The following is a 21918-nucleotide window of genomic DNA, read 5'->3' on the forward strand; positions in this document are numbered from 1 at the left end:
GCTTCCACCATCTTCCCTATAATTGAAGTCAGGCTCACCGGCCTGTAGTTCCCGGGGTCACCCCTCGATCCCTTCTTGAAAATAGGTGTGACATTCACCAATTTCCAGTCCTCTGGTACCTCTCCAGTTTTCAAGGATAGGTTGCAAACATGCTGGATTGTGCCCGCTATTTCTTGTCTTAGTTCTTTCAGAACCCTTGGGTGGATCCCGTCCGGGCCCGGTGATTTGCCGCATTTTAACCTGTCTATCTGTTTGAGGACATCCTCCTTACTTACCTCTATGTGTTCCAATTTTTCAGCCTGTTCCCCACTCATGAGCTCCTCTGAGTCCGGTATATTAGATGTGTCTTCTCTCGTGAAAACCGACGAGAAGAACGTGTTCAACCTCTCAGCTACCTCTTTATCCTCCTTAATCACTCCCTTCCTATCCCCATCGTCCAACGGCCCCACCTCCTCTCTCGCTGGTCGCTTCCCCTTTACGTAACTGAAGAATGCCTTGAAGTTTTTCGCCTCCCTGGCCAGCCCCTCTTCGTATTTCCCTTTTGCTTTTCTAACCTCTCTGTGGCATTCCTTTTGGCATTTCCTGTGCGCCTGGTGATTTTCCTCTGTTGGGTCCTTTTTCCATCTCCGGAAGGATACTTTTTTGTCATTTATTGCCCTCTTTACTTCTGTTGAGATCCAAACCGGGTCCTTTGACCGCTTGTTCTTGCCGCCTTTCCTGAAACTGGGGACGTACATTCTTTGTGCTTCCTACAAGGTGTCCCTGAATAGGGTCCAGGCGCTTCCTACGGTCTCCATCCTAAGGATGTTTCTGAGCTTCCTCCCCACCATTTCCCTCATAGCAACATAGTTCCCTTTCCTGAAGTTGAGCGCAGTTGTTGCGGTCCTCCTTACTGTGGGTGTCCCCCTTTCTAATGTGAATCTGATCGCGTTGTGGTCACTGTTGCCTAGTGGTCCTCCCACTTCTACCCCTCTTGCAGGCCCCCCTAATCCGTTTAAGATGAGGTCAAGAGTAGCACTCCCTCGCGTCGGTCCCTGACTAGTTGCTCCATGAAGCAGTCCCTCACAGCTTCTACAAATCCTGTTTCCCTAGTGCAGTTGGAGTGACCCGTACTCCAGTCAATCCCCGGGTAGTTGAAGTCCCCCATCACTTTTACACTTCCAGTCCTGCATTCTTGTCTCAGTTCAGCTTCCAAGTCGTGTCCGACTCCTTCCGGCGTACCAGGTGGGCGATAGTACAGCCCCAGTTTTATGCCTGCACCCTTGATTCCCGGCAATTTGACCCATAGCGATTCCAGCCCCTCTGCCTTCTTTGCCATATCCATCCCGACCGAGTAGATAGAGTCCTTTATATATAGTGCTATGCCTCCCCCCTTCTTGTGGGTCCTGTCCCTCCTGTAGAGCTTGTACCTCGGCAGCGCCTCATCCCATTGATTCTCCTCTGCCCACCATGTTTCTGTAATTCCAATTATATCCAGGTCCTCCCCCTTGGCCACGACCTCTAGTTCACCCATCTTGGCCATGAGGCTTCTTGCATTTGCGTATAAGCACCGCAGGTCCCGTCGTTTTTCCTCCACCTCCGTATTTACCTGGGCCGCCTCCCCTTGAATTTCGGGCAGTTCTCCTGTTCCCTGTGCTTCTGCTTTGCCCTCAGCCTTTACCCTCGTAGCTTTCGGTTTCCCCACATTCCCGCCACCCCACTCCCCCGCTTTTCCTCTGGGTTTTCTAGCCCTACCGGCCCCCTCCTGGGCTATCATCCTTTGAGCCTCTGTTTGATCCCCCTCGCCTTGTGGCACCCCTAGATTGCCCTCAGCTTTTGCCCTTGTGCCACCCAGTCCCCCTGTGTCTCCATGCCCCTTAGTCTCCTCCCAGCAAGCTCCCTTTACCTGATGTTTCCCTCACTGTCTGATCATAAGATCCACCAGTCTCTCTACTTCCTCCTTGCAGTCAGCCAGTTCAGCATTTGTTCTGGATACTGTTGTCCGAAGCGTCAACATCAGATCAGCTGTCGGCTTTCCCCCTCTCCTCAGTTTAAAGCCCTCTCGATCTCCTTCCTCACATTGGCTGCCAGTAGTCTAGTTCCCGCTGTGCTCAGGTGCAGGCCGTCCCGCCGGTAGAGCTTGCTCTTTCCCCAGAAGATCGTCCAGTTCCTCACAAAGTGGAAGCCCTCCTCCTGGCACCATCTCCTCAACCAAGTTTCAAGTTTATCAAGTTTATTAAATTTTAATATACCGACCATCAAGCAAATATCTGGACGGTTTACATTGGATTTTAAAAAATTGACAGTTAAGAGTAGGAGCAATTGAAAATAAAAAGTTTTAAGTAATTTATATAATATATAGTGAACATTAAAAACAATAACAAGACAGACTTGACAGTGAGGAGAGAGGGAGTGGATGGGTAAAGTTACATTGTAAGTAAGAAAAAAGAAAGAGGGGTTAGGGAAAAAACATGTGGGATGGGGATAAGATATATTGAATGTTTGTGGAAGCGCAAAATTAAATTGCAAAGAATTTAAGAGGATAGTACTAAGTGGAAGAGAATGCATCTCGAAATAAAAAAGTTTTTAAGTTTTTCTTAAATTTATCAAGATTTTGTTCATCACGAAGTGGTTGTGGAAGGGAGTTCCACAATGTTGGGGCAGTTACTGCAAAGTTTATTTTGCATGTGTAATAAAATTCTTTTATGCATTCACAGCCTGGAGGTCTGCCTGCCTCTTTGCATCTGCTCTCGGTACAGGCAGGATCTCCGAGAATGCTATCCTCCGGGTACTCCGCTTCAGCTTTCGTCCCAGGTCCCTGAACTGGTCAGTCAGTATGGCCATGCTGAAGTTCCTCCGGCTCACATCATTCGTTCTGACGTGGATTATCACCGTTCTGACGTGGATTATCTCCTCTGTCTCTGCTCCGTCCAGGATCCTCTCGATCCTATCAGTGACGTCTCGTGTCTTGGCCCCTGGGAGACAAGTCACTAGCCGGTCCTCCCTTCCTCCAGCTACGTGACTATCTACCTCTCTCAAGATCGAGACTCCCACCACAATGGCAGACTTCCCTTTCCTCAGCAACCTCCTCTGTCTCAGGTCCGTGTCCTCGGTGTAGTGCGGTGCCTCTCCCTCGGGGTCCCGATGAGTCACGGTCTCCTCCTCTTGCGTGGTTCCTCCGCTAGGTCCTTCCCCGGTGTCGCCTTGTGGATCCTGGGTCTCGTCTGCCGACATCTGTCTGTGCAGCTGCTGGTCCTGCTCCTCCACCTTCCTCCTATAGGCCTCCTCGATGAATCTCTCGAGGTCCCTCACCTGGTCCACAATGGGGCCTGCTCCGTCTGTGTCCTTGGTTGACCAGCTCGTCTCCTCTGTGTTGCGCAGTCCCTCCAGTTCCTGGACCCTGACCCTCAATCTGCCGACCTCCATCCTCAGGCTTTCCAGTTCCTGACACCGACTGCATATGTACTCCCGCCTTCCCAAGGGGAGGTAGTCGTACATATTACACTCTGTATACCGGAAAGTACCTCTGGGATCCTGGGTCCTCCATCGCTCTCGTGAAGTGCTGGTGTGCTCCTGCTGTGGGTAAGAGAGAGAGAAAAGAGAAAAGAAAGTGAATTACTTGGCGTTTCTGGCTCCATCGCAAGGCTCCTTCGCAAAGGCGCTCTCGCTAAGGCGAGCGCCTTTGCCGCTCGCCTTCGCTGCGCACCGAACGGCTGGGCGCCGTTGGCTTCCCTTCTTCTTAAAGGGGAGCCCGGGCGCCGATGCGACCTATGACGCGGTGAGGGGGCGGATCTATCTCTCGCCGGTCCTCCTGCCTGCTCTGGCTTCCTCCCTCTCGCCTCTCCTGCCCTCTCCGGCCCTGCAACGGATAAAGAAAAAAAAAAGCAAAAACAAAGGCAGAAACCACCGAGGTCTGCCTCGTGCCCTGGCTTCCCTTCTTCTTAAAGGGGAGCCCGGGCGCCAATGCAACCTATGACGCGGTGAGGGGGCGGAGCTATCTCTCGCCGGTCCTCCTGCCTGCTCTGGCTTCCTCCCTCTCGCTTCTCCTGCCCTCTCCGGCCCTGCAACGGACAAAGAAAAAAAAAAAAGCAAAAACAAAGGCAGAAACCGCCGAGGTAAGGGCGGTCAAAATCCACCTCGGGGGGGGAGGAAGAGAGAGAGCGGAGAGGCGGCGACCGCTGCGTCTTTGAACAGGGAGCAGGACAGATCGTAAGCCGCGCATGCGCACTTCCTATGTGTCACTACAGCTCATGGAAAACCGGCGCACACATAGGAAGTGCGTATGCGCGGCCTAGCGTTTTATTATATTAGATATTTATACTTAATAATTTATTTATAGAACTTGTGGAGATAATTTTTAGTTCTAGTAGCGTAGTCAGAGCAAGACTGATACCCTGGTCAAAACAGCCATTTTGAGAGCAGAACCGGAATAGAATCACTCCTAGACCACCAGGGATTGTAATATAGGCTCAGAAGGGTCTCCATGTGGGAGATGGAAGGACATTATAAACCTATGTTTTCTGCTGTTTTGAATTGTTCAGTGCAGATGCTAGCAGGGTTAGAAATGAAAGAGATTACTAAATGTACGCTTTCTTCAATTGCTCATTAGGTACTGCATAGAGTACCAGTCTGTGAAAGGGTATGCAGATGTTGATTTACAATGACAAGTATACTGCATTGGCCGGTACCAGCAACATTTGCAAAAGTGTGTAAAGATGTGAGAGGTCAAGTTCTGATCTTTTACCTTCTGACCAATTTTTGCTAACTGCACATGCTTGGAATATATTATTTTATGTGATAGATGATATAATTAAGTATATCAGGAGAGAGTGTGGCATAGTGGTTACAGCTATAGCCTTAGCACCCCGAGGTTGTGGGTTCAAACCCCGCACTGCTCCCTGTGAATCTGGGCAAGTCACTTAATCCTCCACTGCCCCAGGTACATCAGACAGATTGTGGGCCCACTGGGACAGATAGGGAAAATGCTTGAAGTACTTGTATGCAAATTGCTTTGAGAGTGGTTGTATAACTACTAAAAAGTAGTATGCAAATCCTATTCCCTTACTACAAACCATGTATGTATTTTCCTAAGAATAAATATGGAAATCACAGATTTGTAACATCATAGGAAGATTTGGACTGGATTAATGACAGTCCGCTTCAGAGGCCAGCTTGCTGTTCTGACAAGACTATTTTTATTGAGTTTGTTTTAATTTTTCTTTTATTTCTTTTATCTATTTTATTTGATTATAATTCATATATTCATCTTGTTACTTAAAATTTATTATTATTATTATTTTGTAATGTAACTTTTATTTCTATCTTTCCTGGATACTTTGGGGCTCCCTGTAGTAATACTGTAATGTTTTTCTCTGGGGGGTTCTTCCTCCGATTTATCTTTTAATATAAGCTATCTCTTTATCTTATCTCTAGCTTTCCTATCTCTAATGGAGTTCCTTTCCTAATTTATCTGTATTTTATTGTAAACCGCTTAGATCTGTAATATGCTTAAGCAGTATATCAAATGTTAATAAAACATAAGCATTATATAAAGTAACTGAGAGTTTATAAACTTACCACCCTACTACTGATTGCCATTCATAAGTAAGTGCATATAGTAAGGAGTGGAAAGCCCTCATCTCGATAGGCTGGGTTTTGGCTGCCCTGGATACGTTCCCCCGCGATATTCAGACCTTGGGAGATCACTGTTGATCTCCCGCAGTTCGCAATGAACCCATAAGTTCAATGCCAGCACCCTAAGAAGTACAATGGAACTTAGCAAGTAAAATAAATAATTGCTACATATTTGGTTTAACATTGCCTCATAAATGAATGTGACTGTTGGACACACTGGGTGGACCACACAGGGAAGTTACAGGGAAATACTTTTTTTTTTTTTTTAATTCTTTATTCATTTTCAAAATTACATTAAGTGTTAAATATATTCATTCACATTAACAATAAATATATCACTTACAAACAATCATTGGTATATTACATAAATTCTTATCCCTTCCCCTTTCCCATCCCTCCCTCCCATATAATCCATTATCATATAAAACATGTAATAATAAAATACCCCCCTCCCTACACCTTAAATTGATAAATATAAGGGAAACAATTTCAATCAATCTTTACAATATTTTGTTAATGGTTTCCACACATCCTTTTAAAACCAATAGGAGGAAACATTTTTTCACTCAGAGAATAGTTAAGCTCTGGAACGCTTTGCTAGATGATGTGGTAAGAGTGGTTAATGTAGCTGGTTTAAAAAAATGTTTGGACAAGTTCTGGAGGAAAAGTTCATAGCATGCTATTGAGAAAGACACAGGAGAAGCCACTGCTTGCCCTGGATCAGTGGCATGGAATACTGCTACTATATGGGGTTTTGCCAGGTACTTGGTGACCTGGATTGGCCACTGTGAAGATGGGATACTGGGTTAGATGGACCATTGGTTTGATCCAATATGGCTATTCTTATGTCTTTCATCTGACATCATATACTATGTTACTATGTATCCAGCAACCGGAATTGAATTTCCGGTTTAGATGTGGCCAGCTGAGACACAGCCAGCGAGGCTGATATTCAGCGGCTAGCCAGCTAAGTCTCAAAGGTCAAAGATAGACTAACCTTTTAGGCAGCTCTGTCTGGCCATCAAACTTAACTGGCGAGTCACTGAATATCGGTAAAGACCAGCTGTGTCATGCGACATAGCCGGTTACCAGCTAATCTGCTAAGCCAGATATTCAGCAGGAGATAGCCGTCTGTCTCCCGCTAAATATTGTGGGATTGTCAGGTATGTGCTATTTAGCCAGCCGGGAGCAATTCCAAGCTGACTAAATAGCGTTGAATATTGGGCCTCTTGTGTTTAACTTGAGAGCATAAAAAAGAAACATTAATATCATTTTTAAATTTTCCGTAGGTCTATCTATTTTTAAATATGTAATGGAACTAAATACTTAAGAATACATCTTTATTTTTTTATTTCAAGTGAATTTAATAAGACATGCATTGTTTATGCTTAGGAAATGAATACTGGATTTATTCAGCAAGTACTTTGGAAAGAGGATACCCAAAGAGGCTCACCAGCCTTGATTTACCTCCTGACGTGCAGCAGGTTGATGCAGCTTTTAACTGGAAAAAAAACAAAAAGACATACATTTTTGCAGGAGATAAGTTCTGGAGGTAAGATAATTCCTTCTGAATTTACAAGTTGTTGGAGAAAATACCCATAATAGGGGCCACATCCTGGATCTGATATTGTATTTTGCTCCAGAAATGGTTTAGGGCAGGGGTGTCCAACCTTTTGGCTTCCCTGGGCCGCATTGGCCGAAAAAATGTTTCTGGGGCCGCACAAACGTGCAAATGCTGCAGCAAGACAGAGGAGGGAGCCGGCAAGACGGTAAACACCCAGGGGCAGCAGAGGAAAACACTGCATCGCCCTCGACCGGGGCCACACAAAATACTTCACGGGGTTGGACACCCCTGGTTTAGGGGCTATAGAATGTATCTTTACTTGTCCTAGTCATATCATTTTCTAATTAAGTTTCTGCCATACTGATCTTTAGTAAGCATTTGAGGAACAGGAAGGTGAGCCACCTGAGAAGGAAGACTGATTACAGGTTTTTTAAATCAGGTAATAGAAAGTCAGAAAGAAGAGAGGAACAGAAGGGCTGGAGGCAAGTTGGCTTGTGAATAAATGAATAAATAGAATAGGGTTATGAGATAGTCTGGATCAAGTGGCTCTAAGAAAGGTTCAATTTTTTTAAAAAAAGGATATACACAGCTTCCTGATTTACAGGTAGAATAACAACGATGAAACATGAAAACAAGAAACTGATAGTGGGTGGGACGGGGGTGGGGAGATACTTTTAATTAGAGTGCAATTGTTGGATATGTATATAGGGGGGAGGATATATGTATTTGTCATAAATATAATTTGATAGAAGTTAAGTGTTGTTAAAGTGTAAAATGTCTGTAAAATATGTTACACTTATTTTTGGCTTTAAGATGAATAAAGATATTAAAAATAAAAAAAGAAATTGAAATATCTGTGGAGGGCCATTTTTGATAGGACATCTAAGTCCAACTTTGGAAATTTTCCACACGCTGTCCAAATTCAGAGGCGAAGAAGTCAGGGAGTTATTTTAGACCAACATCTTACAATGCACACTCAGATAGATGCTGTAGTACGTAAATACCACTCCACGCTATGGAAATTACGAACAATTAAATCTTATTTTAAATTTACTGCCTTTAGATTATTGGTTCAAGCGTTACTATTGAGTCTTCTCGATTACTGTAATATTATCTACCTGACAGTCACCAAGAAAGAACTAGCAAGACTTACAATAATAAAGAATACAGCGGTCAGAATGATCTATGGCCTGAAGAAATTTGATCATGTTATACCCTTTTACTGTGAATTGCATTGGCTGCCAACGGAAGCCCGAGTGTTGTTTCTGTTATAAGGCTGTTTATGGTACAGCCCTTTCTTACTTAGTCAATAGATTCACTCTAGCATCATACAGACACAGTAGAAGGACCCATCCGATGGACCACTGGCATCGGCATCTCTTATGTTCTTATCCGTCCACGGATGTAGGAGTAAGAAATTTCTCAATCATACTTTGGCATATCAGGCAGCTCTTCATGACAATGAATTCTGAATATTGTTGCTTACTACCCATTCTTATGGACACTTCAGAAAACAATTGAAGACCCATCTTTTTTCTAAATATTTGACTGCTTAATGAATTACCTTATTCTAAGTAACATGTTTACTTTTATAACTTTTTGAAAAACCCCGTTGAACTTTTGGTTACGCAGTTAATAAGCACAATGTTACGTTATGTTATGCTATTTTATGTAGGGGTGTAGCGAGGGTGAGCAGCGGCTGGGGTGGTGGTGCCCCTCCCTGCCCTCTTCACCGATCCCTCCTGCTGCATGCGTGCGCCCCTTCTCCATAACTTTTTAACTGTGGCTTGAGCAGCCATGAACTTACTGCCTGCATTGGCTTCGGCGCTCTCTCTGACGCTACTTCCTAGGCGCAGGTCCTGGAAGTGACATCAGAGATAGCGCCGAGGCTAACGCAGGCAGTTAGTTCGTGGCTACTCGTGCTGAAGTTAAAAAGGTACGGGGAAAGGGAAGGAGCGCGCGCACAGCAGAAAAGGGGGGGCAGAGAGGATGAGGATTGCCGGCGCCACAAGGAAGATGGCACACAGGGTGGACTTCCTCCTTTACTATGCCACTGGAAGGAATGCCAGTTTGCAGAAACCAAATGCTATATTTTGATATTGTTTCAGATCATTGATTGAATCATATCCATATCATTCTCCTGTTGGCTGGGCTGAGAACTTTTCAGCACCCCTCGTATCCTTTCTCTGATAAATGAATTTGTCTGGTGATATAAACCTCCATACTCTACTGAACCATTCACCAGTCAATGGAAGATCTTGAATCTTTTCCAATGTTTTGCTAGGAAGTAACAAGTCACTATCAGTATTTGACATTCTCCCTTGTGGCATTTTTTTAATTGGGCCAACAGACCCGTGATCCTACATTGCCCCTCACATGAGCTGGAAGGACATGGGAGGAACTTAACAGTAGCTTAATTTTCTTGTTAGTATTTGGTCTTGGTCAAGGACTAAAAACAGCCTTTTTGACAGGAAGAATAGAGGGGCCTTTATAGGCAAAAAGCCCCTCTCTCCAACACCAGATGCCTCAAAAGTGCGCTCTCTCTCTCCTCAGTAAAATCTTGTTTTAAAGTGCAATTGTACTGCAGCTAAGTAAACAGAAGCTAAAAGAACGAGTGTGTGGGCCTTGTTCAAAAGAGGGATTTGTTTTGTTTTTATAAACACAGAATGAGAAATGGCATTTTTGACACACGTCTCTTAGTTGGGTGTTATTGCCTATCAAGTTAAATGAAGAAACATTGGAAAAGATAATGCTGCAATCTCTCTTAATTTGATTACATATGAGCTCTCATTAATATTTCAAGGTTAATAATTTCACATGTTTACAGTATATACTCTTACTTTGGTTACTTTCCATTTTACGCCTGTGAATTGTCATCCTTTGTTCCCTCGGAATGGTTTTGATAACCTGCAGCCTTAGGCTACTTAATGCAATTTATCTTTCATATCTCAAATATTATTTCCATCATGCTTCTCCCCCAAGTACTAAAATGCTCATCTATCTCTGTTTTATTTAAAAAAAAAAAAAAAAAAAAAGATAATAATAAAACAGTTGAAATAAAATAACTCTATTGAACCTAAACAGGACATAGAAATAGACAAATCCATTGTTTTCTTCAGTGGTGAATAACTAAAAATGGAATTTACATAGCATGTAACATAGGTATTCGCACTGCAGGTTCACTCCAACAAATTTATCAGATAGAAACGATGGCCCACTGACTAACTAACTTGTAGCTTATATTCATGTTCAAAAATTGACATATCATAGATCAAAATCTTATAAGCAATTTTTTCAATAAATAAATTCAGCAAATCTTTTTTTTAAATTTGCATATAAACAATAAACATGAATCCCAAACAGTCAATCAGTGACAAACTCACCAATTAACTCAGTAATCAACAAAAGACCCATGGTGCTTCAGGGCCAAATCTGCAATCCACTCAAGGTGGTGATACACTTGAGCTTGTTAAATTCACTCTTTTGCTAAACACGTAATTCACAGTCTCATATATTATCCCTTTTCTCCAGCCCAGCTTCAGCCAACCACCTAAAACTCAACTCCTTCGGGGCATCACATGCCTGATCGGGGGCATCACGTGCCTGATCGTAAGATGGCTGCTTAGTTTTTTCTCCGCTCCAGCCCACACTCTAAATATCATTTTTCGGCCCTTCTCTGTTCTGATTCAGGTCAGTGAACTACAACCTCCGGCTAACAAAGTTGACAACTCCCCGACACCTACCTCTGCTTCATCGCATACCGCGTCCAAACGTTCAAAGCGTCCAAACGTCCCCAATTAAGGCCTTACCCGCTCCGGGACCAGACGATTCTATCTCCAACAACTTATAAATATTAAGAGGTCTTATGCAAGAAAACTTGGCGGCAACTACAGAAATTAAAACAGAAATCAGCACTATCATGCTGCAACTTAAACAACACAACACCAGCATTGATCTCACGGAAGAGAGGCTTACCGCTCATGACAAGCAGTTTCTTGAACTACAATGTGGCATGCATAAAGTGTCCCTTCTACAACGAGACATCGAGGACATTTCCAACGGCATGCATCAGAATAATGTCCGTATCATTGGACTTCCTGAGAATTCCGAAGGTAAAGATATTATTTCTTACCTCCTCAATTTCATACCGAAACTACTGAACATCCAATTCAGTCCTCCCCTGGAAATCGAGCAAGCGCACAGGGTTCCATCAGGCCCACCTATGCCGTCCAAACCTGCCAGGCCCATAGTCATGAAAATACTGCGTTACCCACAAACCCTACAGATTCTGCAGGCAGCGAAATCTACGCCTACATTACTAGTAGAGGGCAAAAAAGTGATTTTCATCCCAGACCTCTCCAAATCCTCTGCGCAAAAACGAAAAGCTTTTTTGGCTATGTGACCTCACCTTAAAAGCATCGGTGCTCAATATGGGTTATTTTACCCCGCCAAAATGCACATCACATACCGCAATACTACTAAGAACTTTGAAGAACCTTCAGATCTCCAAAAATTCCTTGATGATAACGTCAGTGCGATGACCTGATATTGCTTCCTTTCTTTTTTGAGCTACCATAAGCTTTTGCAAGGGCTTAATACATGTTCTCATTCCTCTCGGGCTGGAGAGATTTACGCTGAGTCCTTCTTGTCAGCATGTGATCCCATTTTTGGTTCCCTATGTTTTTCAAGAATAGCTTTTTCCTCCAGCATGAATCTTCTTCCTTTTTTTTTTTTTTTCTTCCCTGTATGGATCATCTTCCTGCAACCTGGAGCTTGTTTTCTCTGTCTTCTATGTATCTCCCAAACCGCTGACCACTGTTTACACCAAGTGCTTCATTTTTTATCCGGATCTCATTAAATCCCTACTGCCATATTTCTCATACTTAATATTAATTTAGTTTCATAAGAACATAAGAACATAAGAAATGCCTCTACTGGGTCAGACCTGAGGTCCATCGTGCCCAGCAGTCCGCTCACGCGGCGGCCCAACAGGTCCAGGACCTGTGCAGTAATCCTCTATCTATACCCCTCTATTCCCTTTTCCAGCAGAAAGTTGTCCAATTCCCTCTTGAACCCCAGTACCGTACTCTGCCCTATCACGCCCTCTGGAAGCGCATTCCAGGTGTCCACCACACGCTGGGTAAAGAAGAACTTCCTAGCATTCGTTCTGAATCTGTCCCCTTTCAACTTTTCTGAATGCCCTCTTGTTCTTTTATTTTTTGAAAGTGTGAAGAATCTGTCCCTCTCTACTCTCTCTATGCCCTTCATGATCTTGTAAGTCTCTATCATATCCCCTCTAAGTCTTCTCTTCTCCAGGGAAAAAAGTCCCAGTTTTTCCAATCTCTCAGCGTATGCAAGGTTTTCCATCCCTTTTATCAGACGTGTCGCTCTCCTCTGAACCCTCTCGAGTATCGCCATATCCTTCTTAAGGTACGGCGACCAATATTGGACGCAGTACTCCAGATGCGGACGCACCATCGCTCGATACAATGGCAAGATAACTTCTTTCGTTCTGGTTGTAATACCCTTTTTGATGATGCCTAGCATTCTATTTGCCTTCTTAGCAGCCGCTGCGCACTGTGCCGACGGCTTCATTGTCAAGTCCACCATTACCCCCAGGTCCCTTTCTTGGGTACTCTCATTTAAAAACATCCCTCCCATCGTATAGTTGTACCTCGGGTTTCTGTTTCCCACATGTAATACTTTACATTTCTCAACATTGAACTTCATCTGCTATCTCGTTGCCCATTCCCCTAGTTTGTTCAAGTCCCTTTGCAGTTTTTCACAGTCTTCTTTAGTCCGAGCTCTACTAAATAGTTTAGTGTCATCTGCAAATTTTATTATCTCACACTTCGTCCCTGTTTCCAGATCATTTATGAATACATTAAATAGCAGCGGCCTTAGTACTGAGCCCTGCGGGACCCCACTCGTGACCTTCCTCCAGTCCGAGTAGTGGCCCTTCACTCCCACCCTCTGTCTCCTACCCGCCAACCAGCTTCTGATCCATCTATGTACATCTCCTTCCACCCCATGGTTCTTCAGTTTCCGGAGTAGGTGTTCATGGGGCACCTTGTCAAAGGCTTTTTGGAAATCAAGATATATGATGTCTATGGGGTCTCCATTGTCCATCCGTTTGTTAATTCCTTCGAAGAAGTGCAATAAGTTAGTTAGGCAAGATCTTCCCTTGCAGAAACCGTGTTGGCTGGTTATCAGAAGTTTGTTTCTTTCAAAATGTTCATCAATTTTTTCTTTTATCAGTGTTTCTGCCATTTTCCCCGGTACCGAGGTCAGACTCACCGGTCTGTAATTTCCGGGGTCACCTTTTGATCCCTTTTTAAAGATGGGCGTAACATTGGCTATCTTCCAGTCCTCCGGGATCACGTCTGTTTTCAGGGATAGATTGCAAATTTGCTGCAGTAGTTCCGCTATCTCCTCCTTTAATTCCTTCAGAACCCTTGGATGGATTCCGTCCGGACCCGGGGATTTGTCTGTTTTTAATTTATCTATCTGCCTGTGTACATCTTCAAGGCTCACTTCCATGGTTGTTAATTTTTCTGCCTGATTTCCATTGAAGAATTGTTCAGGTTCCGGAATGCTGGATGTGTCTTCATTTGTAAATACAGATGAAAAGAACGCGTTAAGTCTTTCTGCCACTTCTTTCTCCTCCTTCACCACTCTCTTCTTGTCACCGTCGTCCAGCGGTCCCACATCCTCCCTAGCCGGTTGCTTCCCTTTAACATATCTAAAGAAAGGTTTCCCTCAATGTCAAAGGAATAAACAGCCCTATTAAGAGAAAGAAGATACTTCACTATTCCAAACATCTTGGGGCTGATATCTGCCTAATTCAAGAATCTCATCTATCTTTAGAAGAAGCACAGAAATTGTCAGGTGGATGGGTTCAGCACTGTTTCGCAGCCCCTGCACTTGGAAAGAAAAATGGAGTTATCACATTGATGAAAAAAATCACTCAACTTTCAACTTACCTCATACAACTATGACCCATCTGGCCGTTGGTCATGCATTATGGGCTCCATTCTTGGGAAACCTATAACTGTTTTCAATATTTACGCCCCCAATGCAGATGACCCATCCTTTTTCCAAACCCTACCATCTGCTTGCAATACATCTTTAACCTCAAATATTATCATTACGGGTGACTTCAACATTCCAATAGATCCTTGATGAGTTCCTATGGATGGTCTGATGCTTGGAGGATTGTAAATCCCACTACAAAAGACTTCACCTTTTTCTCCGCTCCTCACAAGACTTTCTCCAGAATTGACTACATTCTCTGTTCTAAGGACCTCATTAACATCCTCACTGATGCCAAGATTCATGACATTACTATTTCCGATCATGCAGCCATCTCATGTTCTTTCAATTGATCTACTAATACCAACTCTAGACACTGGAGACTGAATAACTTTCTCCTCCATGATGAAGATTTCATCTCCTACATTACTGAAGAATCTAAGGCTTTTTTTTCCACCAATTTATACTCTGTTTCCGAGTTCTCAATACTATGGGAGGCCTATAAATCTTGGTTACGAGGAGAATCCATTAGCTACTCAGCTTATCGCCTTAAACAAAGAAAACTTGAAACTCAAAAATTGGAATCTGATATTCATACTTTGGAAACTTAAATCTACAATAAGTTTGACCCTTCGACATACAAACAATTACAACACCTTAAATTCCAATATAATGAGATTTTCAATAATCTTGCTTCTGCCTCCCTATTTCGTCGTTCAGTCACCTATTATGCCTCCTCCAACAAAGTTGGACATCAACTTGCCATGTACTTCAAAGGCCAACACGCAAAGCATCGCGTAACCCACATCAAGTCTATTTCAGGATCTACTCACACATCCACAAAAGATATCCTAGCAGAATTTTGTGCCTACTATAAATCCTTATACACCTCTGAATCCACTTCATCAGATAATGTCATCATGGACTTTCTCCACTCAATTGACTTACCTTCTATCTCTGAGACGCAAAAACAATCTTTACAACAACCAATATCCCTAGCTGAGATCTCCAAAGCTATCTCATCTATGCCTCCTGCCAAAGCCCCTGGCCCTGACGGACTTCCCTCAGAATTTTATAAATCACTTAGCTCTTTCCTTGCTCCTCATTTATTATCCTACTATCAAGATATCATCATCTCGCCGTCTCATCTGCATGAAGCGAATATCATTGTATTACCAAAACCTAACAGAGATGCCCAATTGGTGAAGAACTATCGTCCAATCTCCTTACTGAACTTGGATTATAAAATATTTGCTAAAATTTTGGTATTTAGATTAGAACAGTTTATGCCTCACCTGATTCATAGAGATCAGGTAGCATTTATGAAGGGAAGATATGGTGCTGATAATACTAGATTACTGTGTCATATACTCCACTCTGTCCTCTTCTAGTTGCCTTTACTTGATGCCGAGAAGGCATTTGACAGGATAGAGTGGAAGTACCTTTTTTGTGTATTGTCCCACTTTGGTCTCCCTGAGATGTTCCTCCATACGTTTTCTCTACTATACCATAATCCGATAGCCAAAATAATTGTTAATGATGACTCTTCTACTCCTTTTACACTACATAGAGGTACAAGACAGGGATATCCGATATCTCCTTTGCTTTTCAATCCGGCCCTGGAACTGTTGTTATCTTCCATCAGACAATCTCCTACCATTAAAGGTATCACTACTGCCAACAATGAATTCAAAATATCAGCTTATGCTGATGATATTCTATTATATCTATCGGATCCTGAGGCCTCATTAACATCCCTGGTAAAACTGATCTCCACCTTCTCCAATATATCAGGTTATAAAGTTAACTGAGACAAAATAGAACTCATGCCTCTCAACTCCTCCTGTATACCCTTTACCATCACTTCACATCCTTTCACCTGGACTACCTCAGGCATAAAATACCTTGGCCTATCCTTCCACAGTGACATCAAATCACCTCTACTTACACTCACTTCACACTTAATATCCAAGATTACTGCCTTACTAGCCTCCTGGTCCCCCTTACACCTCTCCTGGTGGGGTAGACTTAAAACTCTGAAAATGATGGTAGTTCCTAAAATAACATACATACTAAATATGTTCCCTATCCTATTTCCAACCTCTTTTTATAAAAGCTTGAAAAATTGATGCTTGCCTTTCTCTGGAACAACAAACCCCACAGAATATCAATACATAAATTGAAATCTCCTAAAACATTAGGTGGGGTTAACTTCCCTGATCTTCATCTGTACCACAGAGCATTTATTTTGCAACAAGGAGCAGAATGGCTCACCTCATCGGTCTCTGTTGACATTCCCAATTGACTACTACTAGAGAAATCACTCCTTCATCCTGTTCCCCTTATTCATATTCTGGGTTCCTCTCATTCCAGTACTCCCATCCACAATCCCCTTATTCAGATCACTTATAAAATTCTTCTTGATTTAGATAAACACCTGGAACATCCTTGGCTGCAATCTGCATTTTATCCTATTTGGGGTAATCGTAACTTTTTAATAGACAAACGACCTTTCTCATGGCCTTTGTGGTTTCATAATCACATTTGGACGGTTGCTTCTTTATTCTCCTCAGATGGTTCGTGACTCCCCTTTAACGAATTGATGGCGAATCGCTCTCTCCCTCCTTCACAATTTTTCCATTGGCTCTAACTGAGATCTTCTATCAAAAAATCTAATTTCAACCCTCTTTCTGCGAACACTTCGCCAACTCTTCTTTCCCTCGCTGAGCAATATCTAGCCTTGGGTCATACTGCTTCCAATTTCTATAAACTACTGAAATCTATCTCTCCTAACTCAACCTTACTACTCAAAAAATCATGGGAATCTGATTTTGATTCTCCCATCTCTGACGAGGCATGGTCACACATTATGTCCTCCACTTCCCGCATTTCCAGGTCTGCTTCTCTTATGCAGAGTCTGTTTTTCCACCTTCACAGGGCTCACTGAACTCCTATAAAATCCCATAGGATCAACCCTTCTTTCCCGCAGACATGTTGGTCATGTAATTCTGATACCGGTTCCCTAAAACATCTCCTTTTCTCATGCCCATGCATACAAAAGTTCTGGGCTGCGGTTTGGGACACACTCTGCTCCATCTTTCATATTGATATTTCACTGACTTACCAAATGCTCCTGCTGAAATCCTTTGCTCTGATGGATAGGCTATCTAATGAAGAAGCCTCCCTTTTTGACATATTGCTATCGTTAGCTATGAAAATCCTATTCAGCTCCTGGAAGAACCTTTCTAAGGCATCACACTTACAATGGTGGAACTTAGTTTGTTTGACATATAGATTTGAAGCTTACTTAGCTAAATCCTACAACCGATATCCTTTCTTTCAGAACAAATGGATGCCTCTTAAAATTTTTCTCCAAAGCTCCATTCCATAATTCCTTTTTTTTCCCCTCTTCTTTTACTTCCCACGTTTCCCCCTCCTTTCCTACCCTGTTTTTGTTTAATCTCTACCCTACAGATTCATTCATGCTGTTTGATGTCTGCCTTAATGGCTCCATTTCGTAAGTTACATTGCTATTTCGCTGTTATATTCTACTTGTTTACTTGATAATGGTTTTATACTACCATATATTTGCTATATTTTATATCTTTGTAGCTTTCGATGTTCAGCTCATATGTTTGTACCTTATTGTTCACTATAAATTTTTCAATAAACATACCTTGACTTTAAAAAAAAACTCAACTCCTTCATAAAGCAAACTTCCTGCAACTATCCAAAGCCCATGAAAAATAAGGGCTGGGAGGGACAAAAAATCCTCAGAAAAACCAACACCACCCTTCTCTCCCTGCCTACTCTCCCAAAAACAAAAAGCCCATCAAAAAATCTTTCATTCTCAAGACCCCGAAGTTTAACCAACATCACACTTCTTTCCCCACCTACCCTCCTGAAAATAAAGACCCCCCTATGACCCACCTACCACTCTCCCATCATCGATCTACATTCTCCCCAGTGGCATAGCAAGAGTAAGAGATGCCTGAGGCAGAGGCCCCCCATGCCCTCTTCTGTGCCCCCTTCTCCTTCTGCACCAACCCCACCTCCTTGCTCCTTCTGCACCCCATGCCACACTCGTGCCCTTCCTCTTACCTCTTTAAATCTTTGCCAGCGCGAGCAGTTTCTCCGGCCAGCTGCTCACACTGGCATTGGTTTTCCCTCTGATGTCACTTCCTGACTTTGTGACCTGGAAGTGATTTCACAGAGAGCCAGGCTGACATGAGCAACAGGTTAGAGGAGTTGCTCACGTTGGTGAAGATTTTAAAGAGCTACGGGGGTGGGGAAGGAAGGGTATGAGTGTGGCATGGGGGGCAGAGAGGTTCTGGCAACCCCACCAAGATGGCATCTGGGGCAATCTGCCCCCCTTACTATGCCACTGATTTTCCCTACTGCCTGTTCTTTCTTTCGACCAATCCCGACCTTCCCAGCTCTTTTAATCATCCACCATGATTTAACCTCCTTGATGCTAGCAGACTCAGCCATGTTAAAAGGCTCAATGCTAGCCACTTTCTAGCTCTCCATTGTTGCAATAAACCAAGACTCCTGGGTAATCTTACATGCTGTAAATAGGTATTCTCCTCCACTGCCAACTCCAGACTCTGTCCCTTCTTTCTTGCCACGCCGTATACCTGGAACAGGCTGCCTGACTCAATACATTATGCTCCATCTCTAGCAGTATTCAAATCCAAGCTAAAAGCCCACTTTTTTGAAACTGCTTTCAACGCTTAACTCCCTCTCACTGCTGTCAGATACCTAGATCCATTGTATCATTTCCTCCACCAGAATCTCACAAACATAGAAACATAGAATATGACGGCAGAAAAGGACCTTCGGCCCAACAAGTCTGCCCACTCAAATAACCCTCCTCCCTAAGTTCTTTGAAGTGAACCCACATGTTGATCCCATTTGTTCTTAAAGTCAGTCACATTATTGGCCTCAACTACCTGAAGTGGAAGATCATTCCAACGGTCAACTACCCTTTCGGTGAAGAAGTACTTCCTAGTGTCATCATGAAATCTCCCGCCCCTGATTTTTAGCGGATGCCCTCTTGTTGCCGTAGGTCCTGTAATGAAAAAGATGTCTTCTTCCACCTCAATACGGCCAGTAACATATTTGAACATCTCTATCATGTCACCCCTCTCTTTGCGTTCCTCTAGAGAGTATAGCTGCAACTTACCTAGACGTTCTTCATATGGGACATCCTTGAGTCCTGAGACCATCCTGGTGGCCAACTGTTGAACCAATTCTATTCTCAGAACATCCTTCTGATAATGTGACCTCCAAAATTGCACACAGTATTCCAGATGTGGTCTCACCATCGATCTGTACAATGGCATTACCACTTCGGGCTTACGGCTGACAAAACTTCTCCGGATGCAACCCAGCATTTGTCTAGCCTTGGATGAGGCTTTCTCCACTTGATTGGCTGTCTTCATATCTTCACTAATGATTACTCCCAGGTCCCGTTCTGCAACAGTTCTAGTAAAGGTCTCACCATTCAGAGTGTAGGTCCTGCATGGGTTTCTGCTACCAAGGTGCATAACTTTACACTTCTTGGCATTAAAATTCAGCTGCCAAATAGGCAAATTGGAAGCAGTATGACTCAAGGCGTACTAAAATCTTTTCAATTACTGCTCCCCAAATATGAAACTATTTGCCAATCCATCTTAAAGAAAAACTATACTAGAGAGATTTAAAGGCACCCTCAAAAGCTCTCTCTATATAGACGCTTTTGATAAATAACAAGATCAAATTGACAGATTAACTCTGTTCACCACAATCACTGTTCTGTATTTTAGTCAATTCTTAATCCCTTCCCTAATGTTTTCTCATCTATGTTCCTTTTTCTTGATAAATTGTAAGTCTACCCTCCATCCCTTCTCTCAAGTTTATAGTCGTTTATATGTTTACAAGATGCTAGAAATGCTTAGAAATTTTTTATAAGTGTTTTTATCAAATTTTTAATAAAACTTGAAGGAAATGAAACAAAAGATTTTCAGGATCCAAAAACAAATTACAGGTGTCATTGATTTAAAAATGAACGGAAATGAAAAATCATATCCCTTTTACACAGAGAAACTTAATGGGAGGAAGCACAAATGTTTGTCAGTAATTGTATTCTAAAACTGATCATTGCAGGTATAATGAAGTCAAGAGGAAAATGGACCCTGGTTTCCCTAAATTAATTGCTGATGCTTGGAATGGAGTTCCAGATAACTTAGATGCAGTGCTGGATCATAATGGAAGTGGTAAGCAAATGTGACATAACTCCAGATGACATTTACTGTTAAGTGTGACTTACTCTTGTCTGCTTCCTGGAGACATATATCTTTAGTGGTCATTTGGCAGAAAAGCAGCTTCTCATTATTCTTGGCTCTTTGTCTTAAGAAATAAATCGTATCAGTGAAAAGTACCACCTCTTCAAAGTGATTCTTTTAAAGAAGTTATTTAAGAGGTTTCATCTTTAAGCTTTTTAAAATTCTTCTAAGCAACAGCTAATTAATGTCTACTTTCATGCAGAATAAATAGAAAACAACATGTGATTTTACAAACTTTTTTTTTTCTACAGGCTACAGCTACTTTTTCAAGGATTGGTATTACCTCAAACTGGAAGACCAGAGCCTGAAAATAGTTAAAGTTGGTAATGTGAAAAATGATTGGCTGGGTTGCTGAGTTGTATGAAATATTAATAACTAAATATTTACATCTTGTTTTACACAATATACCTTAGATGATAGATGAAATTGCCAATTAATGGACCAGTCTGGTACTGGTACCTGGTAACAAAGTACCAGTACTGTACAGTATCTTTCATGAAATAATTTAAATAGTGTATTTCCTAAGAAGAGACCTTTTTTCTATCAAGTTTACAACACAATCCTAGGATGTTCTATATATAAAGTCCACTAAGCCATGGATTAACATGGCATGAAAGCCCTTGATCTATTAGGCCCACTGTATTGTGCTAGCCATGGAAAAGCCAGTATTCTCTTTTCTTCTGTCTCTCTCCATACCCTGAAGCCCAAGATATGGATGGCTCGTCCTGGTCCATGTCATTTGCTCTAGATTTCTGTCCTTGTTTTCCATTTATTTCCATAGAAATAAAGAGAGATTGTTAATGGCACAGGCTGCCTGAAGATTTGATTTGTGTCAATACATTATAGAATCATGGCAAGAAGCTGTATTATAATATTGTTTGAAAGTTCTTGTATAAAAAAAAAAAGCACGAGTAAAATTAGGAGTTTACTTTATTCACTATGCTACTAAAATATGTTTTTCATGGACAAAATGATTTCAGGATTCTACGGGCACAGTAACAGATATAAAAATCATGTATAACAGTGGTTTGAAATATTCTTATCTTGGTATTTTCTGAATAGTTTTGTTTCAATTTATTCTAGTTTATGAATGAATACTGTACATTATTTCATATAAAAGAATACATTGAATGTCAACAATAAAAATGTATCAATAAAAATACACTTTAAAATTAGTGTACTCATTTTCTTATAAGCCATTAAGAGGGAAATTCTATAAAAGGCACCTAAGGCACCTAACTTAATTAGTATATTGGCTTCAATTATGAGTTTTAATAAGCTCATAACTGAAAAAAAAATAATTAATTGGATGATCGGTACCTATCTTCTTAGGCACGATTCTACATAAGATAGGGACCTATCTTATGGTGTTTAACTCCAAAG

The 21918-nt window shown here is 42.2% G+C and overlaps 1 protein-coding gene across 1 annotated transcript in view; it reads left to right on the forward strand.

The window, feature by feature from the left end:
- Nucleotides 1-21710, forward strand: part of MMP2 (matrix metallopeptidase 2) — a 78000-nt gene extending 56290 nt beyond the window's left edge. The window contains exons 11-13 of the mRNA XM_033942270.1: nucleotides 7006-7165; nucleotides 20357-20466; nucleotides 20787-21710. Coding sequence (XP_033798161.1) covers nucleotides 7006-7165; nucleotides 20357-20466; nucleotides 20787-20890 — 374 coding nt within the window. The 3' untranslated portion in view covers nucleotides 20891-21710. The remainder of the gene's footprint in view (nucleotides 1-7005; nucleotides 7166-20356; nucleotides 20467-20786) is intronic.
- Nucleotides 21711-21918: the final 208 nt, after the last annotated feature.

The sequence above is a fragment of the Geotrypetes seraphini genome, chromosome 4 (genome assembly GCF_902459505.1).
Source record: "Geotrypetes seraphini chromosome 4, aGeoSer1.1, whole genome shotgun sequence".
NCBI lineage: Eukaryota > Metazoa > Chordata > Amphibia > Gymnophiona > Dermophiidae > Geotrypetes > Geotrypetes seraphini.